The sequence below is a fragment of the Protopterus annectens genome, chromosome 14.part0 (genome assembly GCF_019279795.1).
Source record: "Protopterus annectens isolate FY-2018-M chromosome 14.part0, PAN1.0, whole genome shotgun sequence".
NCBI lineage: Eukaryota > Metazoa > Chordata > Ceratodontiformes > Protopteridae > Protopterus > Protopterus annectens.
Window position 1 is genome coordinate 70032100 of NC_056748.1, and position 22546 is coordinate 70054645.

The 22546-nt window shown below is 42.0% G+C and overlaps 1 protein-coding gene across 1 annotated transcript in view; it reads left to right on the top strand.

Annotated features, from left to right (window-relative positions):
• The window catches only part of TET1 (tet methylcytosine dioxygenase 1), a 1437723-nt gene that overhangs the window by 1165484 nt on the left and 249693 nt on the right, over positions 1–22546 (top strand). Inside the window, exon 8 of the mRNA XM_044055524.1 lies at positions 247–267. Within this exon, the coding sequence (XP_043911459.1) occupies positions 247–267 (21 nt within the window). The remainder of the gene's footprint in view (positions 1–246; positions 268–22546) is intronic.

The following is a 22546-nucleotide window of genomic DNA, read 5'->3' on the forward strand; positions in this document are numbered from 1 at the left end:
GTTTGGCAAAGAGCTGTATTTGGGCATAACTACGACTTCGTATTGTATCAAGGGCATAACTAGAGTTGTTCGAAGTGTCTCAAAGCATATATAAGTGCTTACAGTGTGTGCTTATTACTGTGCATGTATTTCAAAGAGTTTATTGTATGCAAAGCGTAACTACTTCATGTAATACAGTCAAAGAATAGCCATTTCGAAAAGTTTCTTGTGCTGGGTGTGTCTATTCGCTAAGTCCCTCCATTACAGAGTGCTTCTTGTACTGTAAGAGTTGCCTAGTAAGGTACCGGCATTTTGGGGACATTTCAGTGTGCTATATGCAGTTATTCGCGAAATGCAATTACTTCGAATAGTTATTGAGTTTAAGGCAACATAGGTTCAATTTATTCGCATTGTGCAGTTATTTGGCATGTTTCTTACACTGATGAGGTGTTTTCTTACAAAAGACGGCATTACAAGAGTATTACAGTGCTCTTGAGTTATTCAGTCATATCGTAAAGGTCTCAAATGTTTCTTAAAATTATGATAAATTACTTTAGCAAGTGATGGTAAATGACTTTAGCATTTTTGCCTTTACCGATCATATTACAAAAGTACTAAAACACCCAAGAAGTTTATTTCGCAAAGCCCAGTTATTTGAAGCTACGACGAGTTTGTTTATTCACAGAATTCTGAAAAGCCCAATAAAGGTACAAGTTCAGAGTACAAAGGCATTGGACAATTACTAGCATTAATTCTGGCATATGTGTATGTGTGTGTGTGTTTATGCTTATTTGCAAAACCCTTTGCTGGTATGTGTTAATATGGCAGATGGATTTCGAAAACCCCTACCATTTGTATTTGATCAGAATATTGCAGAGAAGTGGAGAATATTTGAGCAAGATTACAACATTTTTATACAAGCAGTTTATGCAGATAGAGATGCACGCACAAGAGCATTAATTTTGCTAAACCTAGCTGGATCAGAGGTCATAGAAAGAGAGCATTCATTTGTGTATGCACCAGCAGTATATGAAGGAGAAGGTGCAGACTGCTACAGTATATTGTTGCACAAGCTGAATCAAGGGAAGACCCTGAGTGTTTGAAGCGCAAGTTTAGAAAAATGCATAACCCACAGACGAATATTACATTAGAGAGGCATTTGTTTTACACAAAGAGTTCAGCAACCAGGGGAAACATTTGCAGCTTATATAACTGACTTGAGAAACAGAGATAAAATGTGTTGGTTTGGTGATTTAAAAGATGAGCTCGTAAAGGACAGGATTGTATGTGATACTAACAGTGCTGCTGTGAGAAAGATTTTACTTCTTGACATGATTTAACGTTGAGAAAGGCCATAGAGAGTTGTCACATCCATGATGTGACAGAAAAATGCACAAGTATTCTTGCGAGTGACAACAACAGGGTTTCAGTTGGTTCCAGAGCAAATGTAGATAGTATGCAACACATGGCAAACAAGAGCAGGCTTAAGCACGTGGCAGCTACAGGGTTTCTAAAGAATCCACAAGGTTTTCCAGAAAGTTCCAAGAAAGGTGCAAGCTCCAGCGACAGCTAGGTACAGTACAGACATGAATCAGCAAAACCCAAATCTAGCTTTATTGCTAGCTGTCACAGTTGTGGTGCGAATCATGAGTCTAAAAGAGAGAAGTGCTTAGCATATGGTCAGCAATGTCGCAAGTGTAAAAAATGGAATCATTTCCAAAAGTTTTGCAAATCAATTAAGCCTCACACAGTTGTAAAGAAAGGTCACACAAAAAAGCAAGTTGATCAAGTAGAACCGAAGCAGTCAGCTTTCTATGTAGATGGTGTATCAATGCTTGGTGAAAGAGTTGATGCTGTGAACTTGTTAACAAGAAGTGAAGTGTTTTGAAATGTCCGGATTAATAGATTAATGGAAAATCGCAGAGCTCAAAGTGTAATGTTATATCAGCAGACACTTTTGCTAGAGTGAGAACTAATGAACAACTCAATGTAACCAGTAGTGCGAGACTTGTTGCTTATGGAAGTGAAGAAATTCAAACGGAAGGTTCAGTGATGCTTTCATGTTATTTGGCCGAGAACTGTTACAATTTGTTATTCTATGTAGTCCGAAGACCAGTGCAATCTTTATTGGGGAATGAATCCACTTTCCTTTGCCAAAGAAGTTCATCACATAAGTGCATTTCCGAGTTCTAATTTTTCAGAAGCTATTTTCTCAGAGTATGCTGATGTTTTTGATGACAAATTGGGCAAACTTGCAGTTGTGTATTCCATGAAGTTGGACCCAGAGGTCACTCCAGTAGTCATATCAGCAAGAAGAGTTCCAATAGCAATGCAAGACAAAGTTAAGGGTCAGTTGGATAAAATGGAGCAGCAGGGTGTGATTTGTCCCATCACAGAACCAATGGAATGGGTGTCGTTCATGGTAGCCGGTCACAAAAAATGCTCAGATGAAATCAGAATATGCATTGACCGAAGAGATCTGCACAAAGCATTAAAAAGACCATATCATCCAATGCGCACAGTTGAAGAGGTTCTGTTTTGGATGCAAAGAGTTCATTTTGGCAAGTGATGCTAGATCATAAATCCTCATTTCTGACTACTTTTGGTACTCCGTTTGGTAGATTCCTAAGGATGCCATTTGGAATAAGTTCTGCAAGTGAAGTCTTCCAGCATGCAATGAAGCAAATTTTTTCGGGTTATCCATGTGCCATAACAGTAGATGATCTATTGGTTGGAGGCAATGGCGAAACAGAGCATGACAGAAACCTAAAGAAAGTTCTAGACAGAGCACACAAAGTAAACTTGAAGCTCAATCCTCTGAAGTACAAATTCAGACTTCCAGAAGTTATGTACAAAGGATATTTGTTTACGAGTACAGGCTTAAGACCTGACCCAACTAAACAAGCAGCTATTCTTGAAATGTCAGTACCAGATAATGTGCAAGCTTTACAGCATTTTCTGGGCATGGTCAATTATTTAGGCAAATTTATACCAGACTTCAGTGAGTTGACAGCATCTTTAAGAGAGCTCACATGCAATAATGTTGCTTGGTCATGGCTAGAACACCACCAGAATGCATTTGAAGACCTTAAGCAGAAAATTGCCACCCCACCTACGTTAAGACACTATGACGTGAACAAACCGGTTACTCTTTCCTGTGATGCTTCAAAATTTGCAGTTATACTTCGAGAAGGCAGACCAGTAGCCTAGGCATCTAGAATACTAACGCAAACTAAGATGCAGTGTGCTCAAATTGAGAAGGAACTGTTGGCAATAGTATTTGCATGCTCCAGGTTTCATGATTATATTTATGGTTGAGCTATTCCGATTGAAACTGATCATCAACCTCTAGTTACTATTCTAAAAAAGACTATGCATTCCGCTCCAGTGAGATTACAAAGAATGATGCTCAAATTGCAAAAGTACAATTTCAAAATGGTCTACACTAAAGGCAAGTTGCTCTATCTGGCTGATACTTTATGCAGATCCCCCAGAATTACAATAGGTCAGCTTAACGCAGAAACTTTTGCCTTTGATGTGATGTCAGTGTGTAATTTTTCCACCACTAGACTTGATGAGTTATGAGATCATACTCAGACTGATCCAATTTTCCCAAAGCTCAATCACTGTATTAATATCGGACGGCCATCAAAACAATCTAGTGTATCACCTGAAGTGCAAATGTGTTTTCCTTACGGAGATGAATTGTTGATGGAAGATGGCATTACTTTCAAAGGTCCTAAAATTATTGTTCCAGCTTCCTTACAACAAGAATACATCCAGATTTTGCATCATGGTCACTCCAGAATCACATCCACTAAGAGAAGAGCACAAGAATTAGTATTTTGGCCTTCATTACTGAAAGACATTGATAGAGTTCTTTCTGCTTGTTCAGTATGCAATAGTACCAGATCACATTTGCAAAGAGAACCGCTTCAGCTAAGTCCAATTCGTGAACTACCTTGTTCTACTGAAGCAACTGATATCTTTGAGTGGAACAATCAACACTACTTAGTTCTGGTAGACTCTTATTCGAATTGGTTTGAGATTGATCTACTACCAAACTTAACCTCAACTGCTGTTATTACTAAGTTGAAATGTCATTTCTCAGTTTATGGTAGTCCACACAAACTTTTTTTTCGGTACTTTTCTGTTAAACCCCTACCACACGGTTTTGCTGCCAGATCGGCGTGTCTCGCCTTATTGCTCAACGAGCTGTGCAGATCCTTTTTATGTAGTGTTTACAAAAACATATTTTTACAGTTTACACTTCATGCGGTTCTGACACATCTTGCTTACACCGACTCACAACTATGTGTCAGCCCCTTCAATGGCAGCTTCAGAAAAAAGCCGTATTTTGCCAAACCAAAGACATACCTTCTTCACTTGCGCCTCGGGATCTAACCCTGACACTGTGCAAAAGTCTCATGCTGAAGATTGACCCTGAATTTAGCAAAATCAGACTAGTTTGTTTAAAAGGTACAAAGCTTTAAACCACCAGGAACGGACTTGTTGGGTTGCTCTTAAGATGACACAATCTTAGTAAGAAACGTGGTCACTTTAAGCAAATTGAGACAAGAGAGAATCAAATCCAGGAGTACAGAATGAAATGCTTTAGCACCTCATAGCGGAATTTACCGTAATAAACCGCCAGAGACATTCTGTACTCAGCAGTTTCTTAATGATATCCCAATAACCCTCCATCAAGAACACATTCACAAATGTTGACAAATGTCCAAAAAAACATGCAGAGATACCATTGCCAACTACTACGACTGCAATAATAAACATTTTCCCCCAAACTTATTTACAGACCCAGATATTGTCATTAGGTTAATAATCACGCACATCTTTCATCCCCTACCTGCATAAAAAAAAGACACTATCAGGTCAGACAAAGTGTACATAAATATAATACTGGTGGGCATGTACTCTGTTCAATATGCACGTCTGTGTAAAAATAAAGGCGAGACACACCAATCTGGCAGCGAAACTGCGTGGTAGGGTTTTAACGGAAAAGTACCCTTTTTTCTGACAATGGTGCTCAATTTACTAGCCATTTGTTTCAGAAATTTGCAAAAGAATGGGACTTTGTACATTTCACTAGCAGTCCTGAATATCCTCAGTCAAATGGTCTAGCTGAAAGAGCACTGCAGAGTGCAAAGCAATTACTTGAAAGGTCAAAGTGTGACAATACTGATGTGTTCTGGAATTTGCTTAATCTCAGAAGTGTACCTCGTGTTGATATTCTCGGCTCACCTGCTCAAAGACTAATTTCCAGGCAAACTAGAACTATGCTACCTATTTCTTCAAGTTTGGTGCAGCCTGAGTCGAAGAACACTAAATCCATCAAGGCTCAATTGTTTAAGAAGCGTAATATCCAGAAATCTAGTTACAACCGATCAAGAAGATTACTTCATCTGTTGAGGGAAGGAGAGATGGTATGAATTCAGACAACAAAAGGATTTGATCGAACAAGACAGATTACAGGCATCTGTGCCGAACCAAGATCTTACTTGGTAAATTCTGAAAGCATGGAGTATAGGAGGAATCGCAGACATCTTCTTCCTGTACCAGAATCATCATCATCATTGCAATCACAACACTGCATCTGTGATGCAGGCTGTAAATCAAAGAGTGTGTCAGACACTATTTCCAGACCAGAATGTGTTCAAAATTCTGACTCCACTCCAGAAAGTTATTCGAACATTCCACAGATTGATCACTTTACAGAAACTGTTCCATTTGCTAAAGTTAACACTCCATTTTATGTCACACAATATGGACGAGTATCTAAACCAAGTGTGAAAATACACAGCAACGTAGACTTGATCGTGTATATCTATATGTTTGAATATTGTATAATGCATGACTAAAAAGATACCTGTGATTTCTTCATGCTGAACAGTCTCATAACAATTTGCATGATCTAGTTCTCAAAGTGGGAAGATGTAGATCATAGTATAAAGTGTGTGCTTATATCTTTAAGAAGCATGCAAGGCTGTATGTGCACATATATATATTCCACACGTGAAAACCCTTAGTGCCATTTTGAAGGAGCAGCTAGGGAGTAAGCATGCAAGATCTTAGTCATTAGTTGTATGTAAGCTATTTAAGTTAGAGTCAATAGTCAACAGTAGTAATGTGTTTGTATGAAATAAAGCTGCTTGAACAGAACCCACGAAGACTCGTTTATTTGTGTCATAACACGAACGTGACAAGTCCTGACCCTTTCCTGTTGCCTTTATGGAGTATGTATGTTCCTCCTTTACTTTGGTGCATTTTTTACAGGTAGTCCAATTTGCTTCTGCATCCCAAAACTTACAGGTTGCATTGACTATTCTGAAGTATCCATATAGATACTGCAAGGGTATATGCAGTATCTGTATAGAGTATCCATGTAGATACTGTACATACCCATGCCTTTGTGATCCTAGCCTTGGCTGAAAGGGGTCTGACATGTGCCAGATTAGTAAATAAATTAATTAATCAAAGTAAAATACTGCTACTTGGAAAGTGCTCTTGGGTTACAAATGTTAGCTGTGCATACAGTTCTGTATGTCATTTCCCTAAGACAGTTCACAATAAAAAAAAAAAATTAAAAAATCTGAGTTTTAATAAGCTAAAGCACACTCAACGATGCTATTTTACCCCCAAGGATTTCACTGCACATCAGTCATGGGTCACAAGGTAGTACAATGCCATTGTCAGTAGATGAGGTATACACCTCACACTATTTACAGTAACAGAAACCTTGCCTTAGCTGAAATAAAAATGATTGTTATGGCTGGTCTAATGAGGACTTAGTGTATATATATATATATATATATATATATATATATATATATATATATATATATATATATATATATATATATTCTACATCTTAATTTCATCTAGCCTTGTGAGCAATCGTCAGATATCCCACAGGTGGAAACGGGATATAGTGCCAGACTGTAACTACAATTGCCCCTGAAAAGCTGGATGTATTGTTTGTATATGAGTGGCCATATATTAGTTCCCCTAAGGAAGTCTACAGTAGAAAATACATAGAATTTTAATATGATACTTGAGTACAAACATACACATTCTGTTCAAGTGGAATACACCCTTTCTCAGAGGGCCGCCTCACAGTAAGACACTGACCGGTTCGACTCTCAGCTAGAGCGTCTTCTATGTGGAGACATGCGTGAATGGGCGTACCTTCGTTGAAGGTTGTACATTAGGGCTGGCAACTCGGCACGTAAAAATCAACTGCCAAACATTAGCGGACCGGAGTTCCGCTGTGGCGACCCCTAACCGGGAAAAGCTGAAAGACTGAGAGGGTATACCAGTTGTGAAGCCATTGTATCATTTTTATTTGACAGCAGCGATGATGACCCTGTGCTTTCACATACCACATACCTCCTCACCTGTAACCCAAAAAAGACATCTGCTTTCTGTGTACACCTTTGATATTTTATCATGAGGAAGGTGAAAGAAACCATGAAGACAGTCATTTATTTCAACCTGTGACTCTTCAAAACCCTGTCTCCCCAAATTAGTTGCATCAATGATTGTTTTGTCTGTATCATATAATTGCCTTCTGCTTTCATATACCACTTGCCCCAGAATAAATTTGTAATTTTCTGTGCATATTCCTGATGTCTGGTTGTAAAGAAAATGAAAGATATAGTAGTAAAGGTAATGAACGTTTAACTTTTTTGAGCTTAGAAGCATGCGCGTGCACGCACACACGCACACACACACACACACACACACACACACACACACACACACACACACACACACACACACACACATATACACACACACACTCTGCCCTTAGGGCACCTCAATCACATAGCCATCCAGTATTTTCCTTCTTAGGCTGCCTTCCTACCTCTCCCCAAAAGATAGCCATCTTCTGTGTACCCCTCTGATCCCAGTAATGTATTTCCACTTGCAGTTATCAGACAGTATTCACTGTCCCCACCTCACCCAGCACTTTATTGTGATTACCCTAATTGTCCTTTATTGTTATCCACAGAGTGCCCCCCCCCCCCCAAACAGATAACCACTTCTGGTGCTTACCTGTAATGTCTGATCACCACAAGTGGTGTTAAAAACAGCCACAGTAAAACCCCACCACATGTAAATCACTGCAAAATAAATAAAAAATAAAAAAAAGAGTAGGGTATTGTGGTGTGGGTATTGCCTGCTGTTACCAGTGCCCACAGATCTTTCTGGTTTTCTGCTAGTAATTAAAAAAAAATACATATGTGCGTGATGAAACCACCTTGAAGATCACATCTGTTTCATCCAGAGATTTCTAGTCAAATTACTAGAAAGTGCTTGAGAAATGCTGAGGTCAGCTGCAGACTTGGGATGGCTACCTGTGCTGATATGTCATTAGGGCACAGATAAAAAAATCATGCTATTAAATTTCATGTCCTCCCACTTCTGGGTTAAATTTTCCATTGATTTGAATGGGAAGAATTTGGGCTAATTAGTTGGCTAGTACAGTTAATGTACCAGACAAATTTGTTTTTGAGGTGTTTTTAATTAAGGCTGTGTACCACATATGCAGCATGCATCATTCTGCACGCTTTATGATAATGGTCTTATGTGGTATGGTGGTGATAATGTACATATGTCCATTTACAACTGTGCCAGTAAATCAGTGAACATGGCTCAGAAAATACATTTATGAATGTATGTAGCATAGTAATAGATGATCAATTTTAGGATTATTGCTGTAAGAATTTAAAAAACATTTATAGGAAATAACCATCAAGTAGATGTCAGCTTCTTAGCCCAAGTTTTTTTTTTTTTTTTTTTTGACAACGGGTAACCCTTTGTAAGCACAGGAATGTCATCTCAGTCTGTGCTATTAGGTGGAAACTGTTTGCAAAACAGAGTATACCACATGGCCTAATTATGTTCTTTTCTGCAGTCCTGGAGAGATCTGAATGGAATAATCATAAGGAGCACTGCTGCAGGGGTTACACTATGACCTGGACAATTCCAAGTAGTGTATCCTTATCTCCCATAAACTGGTGGGTGCTCGGAACCCCTGTAGTGCAGCCAAAGTGAAGCATGCTCTATCTCTTGATTACACTTTAGTCTGTAATATCCAGTGAGTGTATGCATGGAAGACTGGTGTCTGTCTCACAGATTCACTGGCAGGAAGATTTCTGAAAACACTGCTGATGTGATGGAATGGGCACTTGTTCCCCCAAAGTCTTATTGTACATGTCACTACAGGAAGTACTGCACTTTGTCAGGACTCTACTTTGTAACTTACAAACCTGTTCTTCTTTTATAAAAAAATACAAACAAATGATCAGACTTTGTCACAGGCTTTGTCCTTTCAGTGTAATGTATGAGTTGTCTCTGCACACCATATTGTTGTACAGTGCTTTCACACTTACTTTATCACTTAAAAAAGAAGAGTTAAATTTGAATTGTCTTGTTTGGAGAGACTTTATCCTTGTGTTTGGGGTTTGCATTTTAGATAGCCTTCTGCTGTGGTAACAACTAAAAAAAGAGACATTCAGGAAGTATATCTGAAATCTGCTGTATAAACTGGTTCAAAAAGACAGAAATCAGTTATTCATTCATAAAATGTAAATCTCAGACTGGAGAGGCAGAATGCCTTTGTGGTCTTAAATGAAGGATTCCTTTCATAGTGTTTTTCAGCACAGTATGAAACTACAGTAGAAAGCAGGGTGAGTACAAACAAAACTGACTGACAGACAGCCAGACCGACCTTGTTAAAGAATTAGGCCAGACCAAAAATTAACAAAAGGAGAGACATTGCCAAATCTGTAAAACTGAGTATCTGATGTTGTCAATTTTCATTCATTCCTCAATATATGGGATCAGATCTGACACTCGGATCCGACTCGGCCTTTACACCAGCTCATGGCCAACAACAAACTCTCAAGCTCCTTTCCTACCCATGATGCACTACGCCTAACATCTCTGAGATCTCATTTGCTGCTTTCGTGACCAGACATGGTTGACTACTGCTCTCAAGCGATTGTTTTAAGATAAGTGATATTTCTTTCAAACTTTATTTTCAGTTGCTATCCCTTGGTAAATCTCTTTCTGTTTAATACTTTACTACATTCCATAAGAGTTTTTGCTACTCTTCTTCACTTTTATTGTCCTTTATACACTTGCTAGTGTATTCTTGCTACCATTGTTAGTAGGCCTTTCCTATCCCCACTTATCTTTCCCCGATAAGGGTGTTATACTCCTCTTCTTTCTATTCTTAAAGAAGAAGGAGACGAAGAAGAAACTGCTAGTTTTTTTTTCTCTGCTCTTTCCTTTTGCTAGTGACTGTATTTAGTTTGTTACTGTCTGGATAGTAAAGATAGATATTTTGTGCTTTCTGCTGATATCTGGTTGTTTAAAGTTTCGCCTTTAACAATGTCTGATGAAGGCTTCAAAAAATGTGAAAAATGTGGGCACAAGATGCCATTTTCAGATGCCCACTCTCTGTGTGTGTGAAATGTTTAGGGTCTGAGCATCTAGACCAGGAATGTGACCTTTGCACTGAGTTCAACCCCAGAGCTGTGACAGAAAAAAGAAACAAATTAATATTAAAGGGTTTATTGCCAGCTCCTTTTTCTCAGGCCATCACTGGAGTTCAATCTCCCAAGGCAAAATCCAAGGACCCTGCAAAAAGGTCTAGATCTTCAGATTCCATGGCTTCAACTTCATCAGAACCAAAGCCAAAGAAATCAGAATCAGATCTGACATCTCCTAGAATTGGACCATCGTCGGATCCGATCAGATGTCTAGCACATCCTACCTCTGATCTGACAAAATGCACACAGATCGAAGTTGTCAGATCCTAAACCATTGCCTTGTACTCAATATTCTCCCACCATGGATCCAGTACCATCCAGGGTGCCCTTCCCTTTTCTGGAGCCATGCTGTAAGTCTCCATCGATAGAGTCCTCTCATCCTCCAGAAGTCTTACAGAGGCAGTTGTGGAAAGGATGATGAGGAGGTTCTTCACAGAGCAAATTCAGAAGGAAGTCTTCATAGTTCCTACCCCCTTGGATCAGGAACACTGTCCATCTACTATTCCACCAATAACTACTCCTCCTCTGATCCAACCTGTGGTGTCAGAGTCCTCAGAGCCGAGCATTCCGGGCCGGGCCCTTCTGTGTCAGATCTGAAAACAGCTTTGCCTTTAGATCAAAGTGTTACCCGTAGTGAGCTGGCCCCAACATCTTTGGATCCAGATGGCTCTCAGAGCTGAAGCTTCCAGGTCAGATCCAAGGGGATAGAATCGACTCAGAGGTTTTCAGATACATCTCTTCATCTCGGAGCCTTGGTTTTGGAGGGCTTGTCTGTGGCTCCCACCTTGGGCAGACAGCTATTGGAGCAGAGGGAGGTGGAGGGCCACAAACTCACTTTCTCTGCTGTGTTGGCCTCCTCTTCTCCTGAACAGTCTGCTTTTGAGGTTGTGAAGAGGGTTTCCTCTGCTCTGACAGGTCAGGTGGTCCTTCCCCCTTGAATCCACCCTTGACATCTCAGCTGATTTTGCACCATGATCTTCAGCATTCTACTCCACAGGGACAGCCAGCCCAAAGCTTCCAGACCACCCATCTGGGTATTGTCATCTCTTCTGATATTTCTCCAGATCATCCCACCAAAGAAGTCCCTAGGAAGAGAACTAGCAAGAGGAGGCACTTGGACTACCCCCAGGATACGGATCTTGATGAGAGAGAAGTGTCTCCCAAATCACCACCCGATAACTTCGCATTTGGAAACATCCTTGAGATCCTTAAACAGAAGGGCAGTTGCTCCCTTTGACGGTATTTCTTTGTTTGGCTCCACAGTAAAAGACACACTCTCCAGGTGTGAGAAAGACAGAAAGACCCTATCTGCAGTGAGTGCCTATTTTTTGACCCCTCATTTTTTGACCCCTCAACGAACATTTTCTAGGAATCAGCGGGAGGTCGAAAGATGTGGTTCAGGAAGTCTCACGATCCTTTCCAGGACTCACCTGGAGGTAGTTCCCCTGAGGCAGAGGGGTGAGCAATAATGGCAGAAGACACCCCCATGGCGGAGGAAGCCTGCAAAACTGAGGGTCTATGTATGCATTTTCAAACAGACCCCTTCAGTGCTCCTGAAGGGAGGCCCGATTGTCTTTCTCTGGAGGCAGTCAGGGATCACTTATCTCTGCATCAAGAAGCCTGGCTAAACATAACAAAGAACACAGGTGCAGAGAATCATTTCTAGAGGTCATATTATTCCCTTTTCCCTACCACTTCCGTTACCCAGGAAAATCCCTGATGTTCTACCCAATCAGAGGGAAGCAGCAGCACTAGAAATCCAAAAGTTGCTAGAAAAAAAGAGTCATCCAAGAGGTCCCAAATAGAATCTGGAACTAACTCAAGATTCATTGTAGTGCCAAAGAAGACAGGGGACTGGAGACTGATTTTAGATATCAGTGTGTTGAACAAATCGGTTCAACACACCAAGTTCCAGATGGTCATGGTCATGGTCATGGTTCAGTCCAGTCTCCCCTTTCTGAGCAAGGACGACTGGATGTGCTCGATGGACCTTCAGGATGTGTACGTTCACATAAAAATGAACAGACGATTTAGAAGGTACATACGATTCCAGCTGGGTTTCCAGTTCAGAGCACTGCCCTTTGGCCTCACCACAGCCCCCAGGGTGTTCACCAAGTGTATGGCAGTAGTAGCAGCTCACTTGAGACCGAAGGGATTCCGGGCATTTCCATACTTAGAGGACTGGCTCATTACTGCTCTGACCCCACATCAGATGGTACAAGTGTTGCAAACTTGTTCAAATCTTGAAATAACCATCAATTACAACAAGTCTCAATTACAACTGAGTCAGACATTGGAATTTATAGGGGCAATGATCAACACAGTATCTATGGTAGCTTCTCTTCCCCTTTCAAAAGTACAATAAGAAATCAGGTCAAGAAAATAATTTGCAGTACCAAAATTCCAACCTGGTTGATTCTGCAAGCCCTGGGATCAATGTCAGCAGCAATAATCTTAGTTCCTTTAGCAAGATATCATATGAGAATTATGCAAAGAATGCTACAAACACAATGGTCAATTCTCTCTCAACCCATGTCGACAAAGTTAAGAGATATGCAAAAGGTAACTTTCCTGGTGGATACAGTCACAACAGCTGTTGTAAGGTCATTCTTTCATTCACCCCTCAGCCCAAGGCCATAGTGGCCATGGACACTTACCAGATTGGGTTGGGGGCATTTTCTGGGGTAGACAGTCCAAAGCAGTTGGTCCCCCAAAGAGGCCAATTTCGATATCAATGTTGTGGAAATGAGAGGTGTGCTTTTGGCACTGCAAGCATTCCAAAACTCTGTCCCTCTCTGGAAAATTGCAATCCAAATGGACAATGTTTCAGTAGTTTGGTACATCACCAAACAAGGGGGAACCAGATCTTACCCCCTGCATTGAAAAGCCCTAAGGGTGTGGCAAGTAGGCAATATCTTCTAAAAACATTCTAATTGCAGAGCGTATTATGGGGAAGTCCAATGTGATAGCAGACAAACTGAGCAGGTCCATCTTACTACCTCACGAGTGGTCTCTCAACAACAAAGTGACGGAAATGATTTTCTATCAGTGGGGCCAGCCTTGCCGTGATCTTTTTCCATCTCCCCTAAGCAACAAGTGCATCAGCTTCTTTGCCTTAATCTGCCCACTGGGGAGCCACTGAGGGATGCTCTTCTCCACAACTGGCACCCCCCAAGTCTTCTGTATGCTTATCCTCTGACTCCTTTAATTCCCATATTCCTTCAGAAATCGGCCAGGTTGAAGAGCAGAGTCATCCTCATTGCACCTTACTGACCTCAACAAATTTGGTTCCCCTTCCTTTGCCTTCATCTTCTGTACCCACCTTGGATTCTGGATCCAACTCCAGACCTTCTGCCTCACATGACAGGCTTACTTCACCCAGTCATCTCAGTCCTCAAACTGACTGCATGGTTTCTCCAATTCCATTAATAGCCAGGCAACCTATGCTGTCTTCACCTATCCGTTTGATATTGTTATCTTCCCTTAAACCCTCTATGAGAAAACTCCACAGAAGTAAATGGAGAAAATTTGTTTATTAGGCAGAGCAGAATCAGGTGGACCCCCTTTTCAGCCCTGGTTCATGTTTTTCTTGAATTTTTAACGAGTTCATTCCACTAGGGTGCTAGTTCATCAGCTGTTAAAGTTCAGCTCGCAGCCATATCAAACTTTCATGTGGGGTTTCAAAATTCCTCCCTGGCTTCATATAAACTGAGCAAAGCCTTTTTGTAAGGTACCCTTCTACTTAGCCTCCTTACAAAGATCCTATGCCACCATGGGATTTTAAATTAGTACTGCAAGCCTTAACACATTCTCCTTTTGAACCTGTAGCTAAATGTGAATTAAAAGTTTTGACCTGGAAAACTATCTTTTTAGTTGTAATTGCATCTGCTAGGAGAATTTCAGAACTTCAAGCATTATTTTCTAAGCCCCCATACTTTTCCACAAGGATTGGGTCACCTTACATACCAGTGCTTCCTTCCTACTGAAGGTGGTGTCAGAATCCAACATTAACCAAGCCATTAACCTGCCAGTATTCTTCACAAACTTTACAAATAAAGGAGAATATATGCTGCATTTATTGGATGTCCATAGGCAATTACATTTCTACCTGCACAGAACAAAAGAAATTAGAAAGACAGTGCAGCGGTTTGTTTCCTTTGTACATAACAAGTTGGGTGAATTAGTTACAAAGTTAATTCTAGCCAAATGGTTGACAGATTGCATTTCATTTGTCTACAGCAAATTGAATCTCTCCTTACCTAAACCACTAAAGGCTCATTCAACTAGATCTATGGCTACTTCCACTGTATTCCAGGCCTGAGCATCCATGGATGCTATATGTGCAGCTGCAGCTTGGTCAAATCCTCATGCCTTTATCACTCATTACAAACTAGATCTGGTCTCGAGGGGAAGAGCAGCCTTTGGCTCAACTGTACTCAGGAATATACTTCGAGTCCATCCAGGAATTCAGGTAGCTGGGGACTCTGTCCCATATGTTGAGGAATAAATAAAAATTGACAACATCAGATAAAGAAGTTATGTACTTACCGCAATGGTCCATCTGTGTTGTCCATTTTCATTCTTCCTCAACTACCTACCCTCCATTCCCCTCCAGTTCTCACAAATTACTCCTGAAAGAATGAGACTTTTAAGGGCACCATATGTCTTTGATGTTGAACTCCAGTTATGGCAATTGTTTTTTTTAGCTTTTCTCTCTCTCTCTCAAGCTGTAAGTAGGATCTGAGATATGTTAGACATAGTGCATTATGGGTAAGAAGGAGCTCAAGAGTTTGTTAGTGGCCACGAGCTGGTGTTAACGGCAAAGTCAGATCCAAGTGTCGGATCCAATCCCATATGTTGAGGAAGACTGAAAATGGACAACACAGATGGAACATTATGGTAAGTACATAACTTCTTTTTATTGCTAAGTCTTTACCACAACAAGGACACCAGCAAAAAAGGTATTCCATTTAGATAAATGTAATGTTCTACTGATATTCTTCTTATTATTATGTTTTTCATGGATTCATAGACTGTTATTAGGCTAATGACCCAGGGGACCTTTCTAAGCCTATCCAAGTTTTCCCAAAAGAATAATGATGTCCTGTATCCAAATAGGACATTGAGAGCCAGGCATGTATAGGTTACCTGTAACCGTAGTGGGCATGGGTGCCAGGCCCAGTATAAATTTCCTATTCCCCGTCCACTGGGTTGCACTTAAAGTAGGTAACAGACAAATTCAGCTTCACATGGATTAGAAGCCTGTTTTGTAGGAAGGGCAGTCTGTGGGAAACTTATCTGTCTGTCTAGCATGTTCTGTTTAATTCACAGATAAAATTCAGGTCCCTAGACGTTCTATTTCTGGTACTGTTTGACTTATGAATAAGAGTGTCTTTGCAGATGCCTTGTAAGCCAGGCATCAATCACCCCTCAGCAAGCTATAGGAGACTGAATTGAGGGAAAGGGCTTTAAAGCACTCTGCATAAAGCAGATTTGTTACACCTTGTATTCTTTTTGTAAGGAACCTCTGAGGTTGCTGTAGTTGCTACATATGCCTGGTCAGGGAGCATTGTACTCTATGACTGGTCTGATACGGGTGGAGTACAGTGGGATAATGACCTCTTTGGACCTAGATGCCATCCCCTTACTATATGCTATGCAACATTAAAGGATTTCCTCACCACAGTGGCCATGTGGTGGTCAAATATAAGGCTATTGTCTTACATGCATGTCTAGCACACTGACCACTGGGTCAACTCTTAAGGGAAATTATCAGTATGGTAATTAGGTGGGATGGCTGACTTCCCAAAGGGTACAGTTATGCATTTGTTAGCCTTGTGTTTAAGACCATGGCTTTGGCACCATTTGTTAGTCAGAGATAGACCTTTGAAGAATGCTAGTGTCTGCAGGGGAGTCGAAGATAACTCCCAGCTTGCATTCATCTGCAAACTTAGTCAGCCATAAACCTTCAGCACTTGCTTTCATTTCAGAGAAATAGATGCCCAAAAGGAGTGGGCCCAGTACGGGGGACTCTGCTAGCAACTGGCCTCTTCTTGGAGGAGGCCTCACCTATTTTGACCTCCTGGTTCATTTCAGTGAGCCAGATCCATTGGGTGATAAAAAGGTTTATACTTAAGTTAGTGAGCTTGTCTATAATGCTTGAGTGGGCTGTTGTGTCAAAAGCCTTGGCCAGGTTGAGGTAAGCTGTGAACACAGTCTTGCCCTCATCCATTGCTTTGGTGACCCTCTCAAAGAAGTCCACCAGATTTAATAGGCATGACCTTCTCTAAACAAAGCAGAACTGTGATGGGTCCAACAATGGCAAGTTACCTATGTCCTCATTTATCATGTCCATGATGATTCTTTCCATGTCCTTACATATGAGTGTAGTCAGACTTATGGGCCTGTAATTACTCAGATCTGTGGTTGGACCTCCTTTGTGCAGGGGAGTGACTGTAGCCATCTTCCATTCTTTGGGACAAAACCTGATTGTAAGGTCCAGTTGAAAAGTGGAAGTACACCAGAGAGATCATGTTTCATGCTATTTGGTAAGCATCCTGGGATGTTATCGGAGCCCATTGATTCAGTGTTGTTGGCCTTAAAAAGTGCATTGATGACCTGTTCCCTAGTAGGCTATGGGGGGGGGGGAGTATGAGATGTACCTATCAGCCAAAAGTTTAGCAATGGCCTCTGGTTTAGTGTGGATGATGCCATTGTTGCATATTTCCCCTTGAGGTTATGGGGATAGCTGTAGAATGCTTTGTGTTATCCTTTGATTGTGAAGCTATTTTATCTTCATATTTATCCTTTGAAGTATCAGTTAACCCTCTTAGCTACCTGTTTAGATTGGTCAGGGGGCTTTTAGTATGTTGGGCTTGGTTCCTCCTACGCTTGGCCAAGATTTCTTAACTTTTGTTGTATAACTGATTGATGTTGTGATTCCACCAGGGTGGCTTGTCTTTTGAGTTTGTCTTATTCTTAATATGAGTGGGTACAGCTCGCTGTATACAGCTATCAATATGGCTGTACAAGGATTTTGTAAATAGTTCAGCATGTGCTATGGTGTTTACTGGCTCTGGGGGTGCTTGAAATTTAGCCAAGATGTCACTTAGTAGAAAGAGGTTAGCCTTGGAATAGTTCCTAAAGGTTTCTGGTTTCACTCTGTCCACAGATTTAATTTTTATTTCAAGCAGTACTACCTCATGGTCAGATCTGACGAGTCAGGACATTACTTTTGGGTGAAGAACATCGCTCTCCCATATTTGTGAGTGCAAAGTCAATGATGTTTGTACCCCTGGTAGGAGAATGGACCAACTGTTCCAGGACATTGGTATTAATGAATTTTCATAATTGCTGGGATTGTGCATTAGAAGTGGTGTAGGATTCCCAATCTGTAGAGGGCTAGTTGAGGTCCCCCTATGACAATCTTATTGGGTTGGACTGTAAGGGACTCTAGTACATTCAGATAGGTAGTATGGGTTTCCTTGGACATGGAGGGGTAGTTATAGGTTGCAAGGATATGGTATGAGACCCTGTTTATGGCAAGTTGCACATGTATGAGTTCCAGTGGGTCATGCACTTTAACTAGTCTGGAAATGAGGTTGTTTTTAATGTAGACTGAGACTCCTCCACCTTTAATTCCCTGTTGTGCAGTAGCTGGTCTAAAGATGTGAAAGGCATTATAACCTTTAACTGCCTGGGTACTCTTTGTGACTTTAATCCATGTCTTTGTTACTACACAGATGCTTGCACTCTCTAGGGAAAGGAGAGCTTGCAGGAAGTGGAGTTTCTTGTTAAGACTTCTAGCATTGAGCAGTACCACTTTCAGATATTCCTTCATAGGTTCAGTTAAGTCAGAAGGTTTATCAGTTTGGCATTGCCTAAAAAAGGCAGTATGGGGTGGAAAAGGTCTTTGCCAATATCTTAAAGCCTAGAGGGGGTAAGTGCAGACCATCCCTGGCAAGGAAGCATGGTCTGTCAACCATCTCCTCCCAGGCTGACAAATATTGTACCACCGAAGATTTTCAACAGAAGCTAAGCCAGTTGTTAAAATCAGTAGTTTTCTGTTGGTAATATGGCATCATTCTTGAGACAGTAATATGCTGCTCAGTGCTAGGTGTATACCTGCCTGAGACAAATAATCTGCAAGCTCAGTCTTGTATCATATAGTCAAGGGCGGTACATCTCAGGTCATTAACACCCACATGGACTATGACAGAGTCATACTGGAACCAGTGGTTCAATGACCAGAGTGCCTGCATGACTTGACGGATCCTAGCCCTAGAAAGGCAGCTAACCATGACTCTGTCCTTACTCAGTCTGCTGAGGGAAACATTGGTGTACCTCACTATAGAATCAGCAATGACAAGGAAAATTGGCTGTGCACTGGTTTGCCCTTAAGGGCTTAGTAGTAGAGGCATTGGATACAGTGTTACTATGTGCTGATGTGGGCGGTATTTTAACAGAGTGTTTACGTGATTGCTGTGCATGAGGTCTTAGTGTTTTAGGAAGGTTATCTTTAAGTGCCTCAGCGTAAGTAATTTTATGTGTAGGGTCTTTAACCTGTGCAGTAGGTGTTGTGTGAGTGTCACTAACAGGCTCTATAGGACTAATTTTGGTCATAAGAGAGACTTTTGCCCCCTGTTTTATTAAAAATAAGTGGGTTGCTACAATGCCGCAGAATACCAATCTCAACCAGACTGGCCACATGGAGAGTTGGGAACTGCATATCCATGGCTACTGATCTACTAAGGAGGAGTGAAGGAAATGTAAATATTGAATAGATCAGTTACTCAAGTAACTTGATGGGCAACACTAGGCTGTAAGCAAACTAAATGTTCTAGTAATTAAAAAAAAGTCAGCCTAGACAGTAGGGGCATTTGAAGGGAAATTTACACTGCAAGAGATTGTCATCTACACAGAATGCAAGGAGGAATTACACTGTGAAATGTTGGCATCTACACAGAACAGTGCTAGGCACCCCTGTGCAGAGTGCTGCAGTTCTAACTAAAGACTGTAAAAAAGGTCAAACATTGCAGATATTCAACACAGAAACACTGCATTAATGCAGAAGTGACAAAAGCAATGCAAAAAATAAATGCATAAACAGTGGATATGATAATTTAGGTATTAGCTTGATCGAATGCTTAAATAGCAGAGGAGATTCAATAAAAACAAAACAATGCAAACAAGACCCTGTGACCAATCAAAAACAGCACAATCTGATGTTGTTAATCTTCGTTCATTCCATACTGAGGACGGAACCGAGCCGGCTTTATACCAAGCTCATGTCAGCCAAAAACTCTTGAGCCAAGATCCTACCCAGAATGCTCTGCTCCCTATTACCTCAGATCGCGTTTGCCGCGTTGCTGTACAGCAGTGTCAAGCCACTCTCTCTCAGCTAAGTGAATAATTTTTTGAAAATTATATTGTTAGTGCTTTAAAAGTTTTCAGTCAGTTACTATTTCTGTACTCCTACCCTGTCGTATCTCTAAGACTCTCTCCCTATAATTTCTTTCCCTTTATTCCCCTTTTTCTTACCTTTGAGGTAATGCTTCATTACCATCATTGGTAATCCTTCCTTTCTCTCTTCTTACCCTTCTGGGTAGCCTTCTTAACTCTTTGGTACTGTCGTTCTTCTCCACATCATTATGTCGGACAAGAAAAGTAGTGTTGGTTTCAAACAGTGTAAGGATTGTGGCCATACGTTACTGCTTTCTGATGGCCATGACTTATGTGCCTGTTCCTTGAATGTCTTCCACTTTTCAGTGGATCCCCCATGTGGGATTTGTAGAAAATTTTCAACCAGGACTCTCAATGAAAGAAAGAACAAGTTAATCCTGAAAGGTCTCCTTAAAACTAATTTCTGTGAGACTATGTCTGGGTCGGAGGGCTCACCCCTCCTGCTAAACCCCGTAAGAGGTGTTCTTCTTCTTCCTCCTTGAGGTCGCTCACTTCATCTCCCTCTGGTGATCACAGGGAGTCGACTCATAAGAAGGTTAAAATTTGCAGTCCGATGCTACCACCTTTGAACCTTTCGGCTCCAGGCACGGCACCGCCCCAGTTGATTATTGCTCCAGCTATGTCCTCTTTATCACCACCGGCACCAGAGTTCCCAGTGCAGACACTTACGGCTCCGACGGTTTCATCGCAGCCTTTACCGGCACCATCTCTGCAGGTACAGTCTCCTTCGGCACTATTGGTGTAATCTCCTTCGGCCCCGAGTTTGACAATACTGTTCTCAATGGTGCAAACACCTTCGGCACTGACATGCTCTTCAGTGCAGACCTTTTAGGCACTGTCATTACTACCAGTGCAGACACCTTCCTTGATGGCACCGTACTCATCGGTGCAGACACTTGCCTTTACGGTGCAGACACCTTTGACTTTTATGGCACTGCCTTTGTCGTCGCAGACTACCTCAACACCATACTCCTCGGTGCAGACACCCTCAGTTCCGGGCTCTGCACCACTCGAACTAGCAAGAACCAAATACTCTCCTCTTTGGATACGTATGTTGGTAGCCAATATAGGCCTTTTCTAGAAAGGCCAGAATCGCCTTCAGGTTTCTCTTTGAGGTCAACCAGGAGCCTCTCTGAACAAGATGTGCTACAGCTTGTTGACCAATTGCTTGTGGCCAGGGGTCTCTCTCAGCCATCTAAAGCTATGTTCCCACTTTCAGGTGAGCATATTTCTCCACAGACTCCAATGTACACTCCTCCTTCGACTTCCACGCAAGCATTGAAGCCCCTTCCTCCGACAGCAACTTCCCTCCCTCTGACACCAATAGTGGACCTCACTTTAGAGCCGGAGTCGTCCTTGTGGCCCCCGGTGCACTGGGCATTAGGCTCTTCTCAGGCTAGTGAATGTGCTGTGGAGAAGAGCATTCTTGGTTGCACGCCAATTTTTTCTATGGCACCCTCCAGGAATCCTCCCTCCCTCATGCTCCACAGTCCTCGTAAGACTCCTGGTCTGGGATTCGGCTCGTCGGAGCAGAGTGTGACTTTGGTTCCAAGGTTGTCATGCTCGGTTCCGGGCTCCCATCCCTCTTTGGGCTGTCCGGGCTTCCAGGCCATGGAGAGGGTGTTTGTTTCCACTGGCAAACCCCCCATATCGGAGTCCTCTCCCCCCTCTGTGCCGCAACTGTCACAAGCCACAACCACCAGACACCGGGCACAAGGGCCTCAGGTTTCTCCCCCTCAGGAGACCCCCTCTTTGCAATCTTCCCCAGAACTCCCGACTGAGGAAGTACCTCATAAGGTTTCTTGCAAGAGGAAGCACATGGACTCCACTGAGGAGTCTTTGACCGAAGAAACAGACTTTGATGATGGGGAAGGATCCCCATGGTCACCCTCTGATGAGGTGTCCTTTGGTGACATCCTCGAGATCCTAAGGCAGAGGGGTGACTAGAAGTCCTCCAATCCTTCCTCAGAGGAATCTGTATTCCTGCAGGCCTTTCGTGCCTGGCCCCCTACCTCCTGGGTTACCCCGCTGGCCAATGAGCTTGTCCAGCTCATCGTCCAGCATGCATAGAAGGCTCCTGACACCCTGGAAGCTATGCCGTGGAGGCCTGACAAGATCTTATCTCCCCTAGCTGAGCATCCCCACTGGTAAAAAGGTCTTCCAGTAGATGCCATGGTGGTGGCGGCTGCAACCAAGAAAGATATGGCAGAAGAGAGCCAGACTGTCCATCTGCCCAACAAGGCATCCCGGGCAATAGACAGACTCGGGAAGTGTGTGTTTGCTTCACTGACCTTCGCCATAAGGTCCTTGAACTATTTGGTACACTTTACAAGGCTCCAGAGGGATCTTATCAACCAACTCTCTGAAACCTTGGGAGGAGCTGTTTCTGATGAGGTCCGTGACAATGTAGCTTCTCAGATAGCGACCCTAGAAACCATATCCAATTCTTCCATGCGTCTTATTTCACATGCAATGTAAGGAGCGGCTAGAGCAGCAGGCGCAGGTTTAGTCACAATTAGACATGCCTG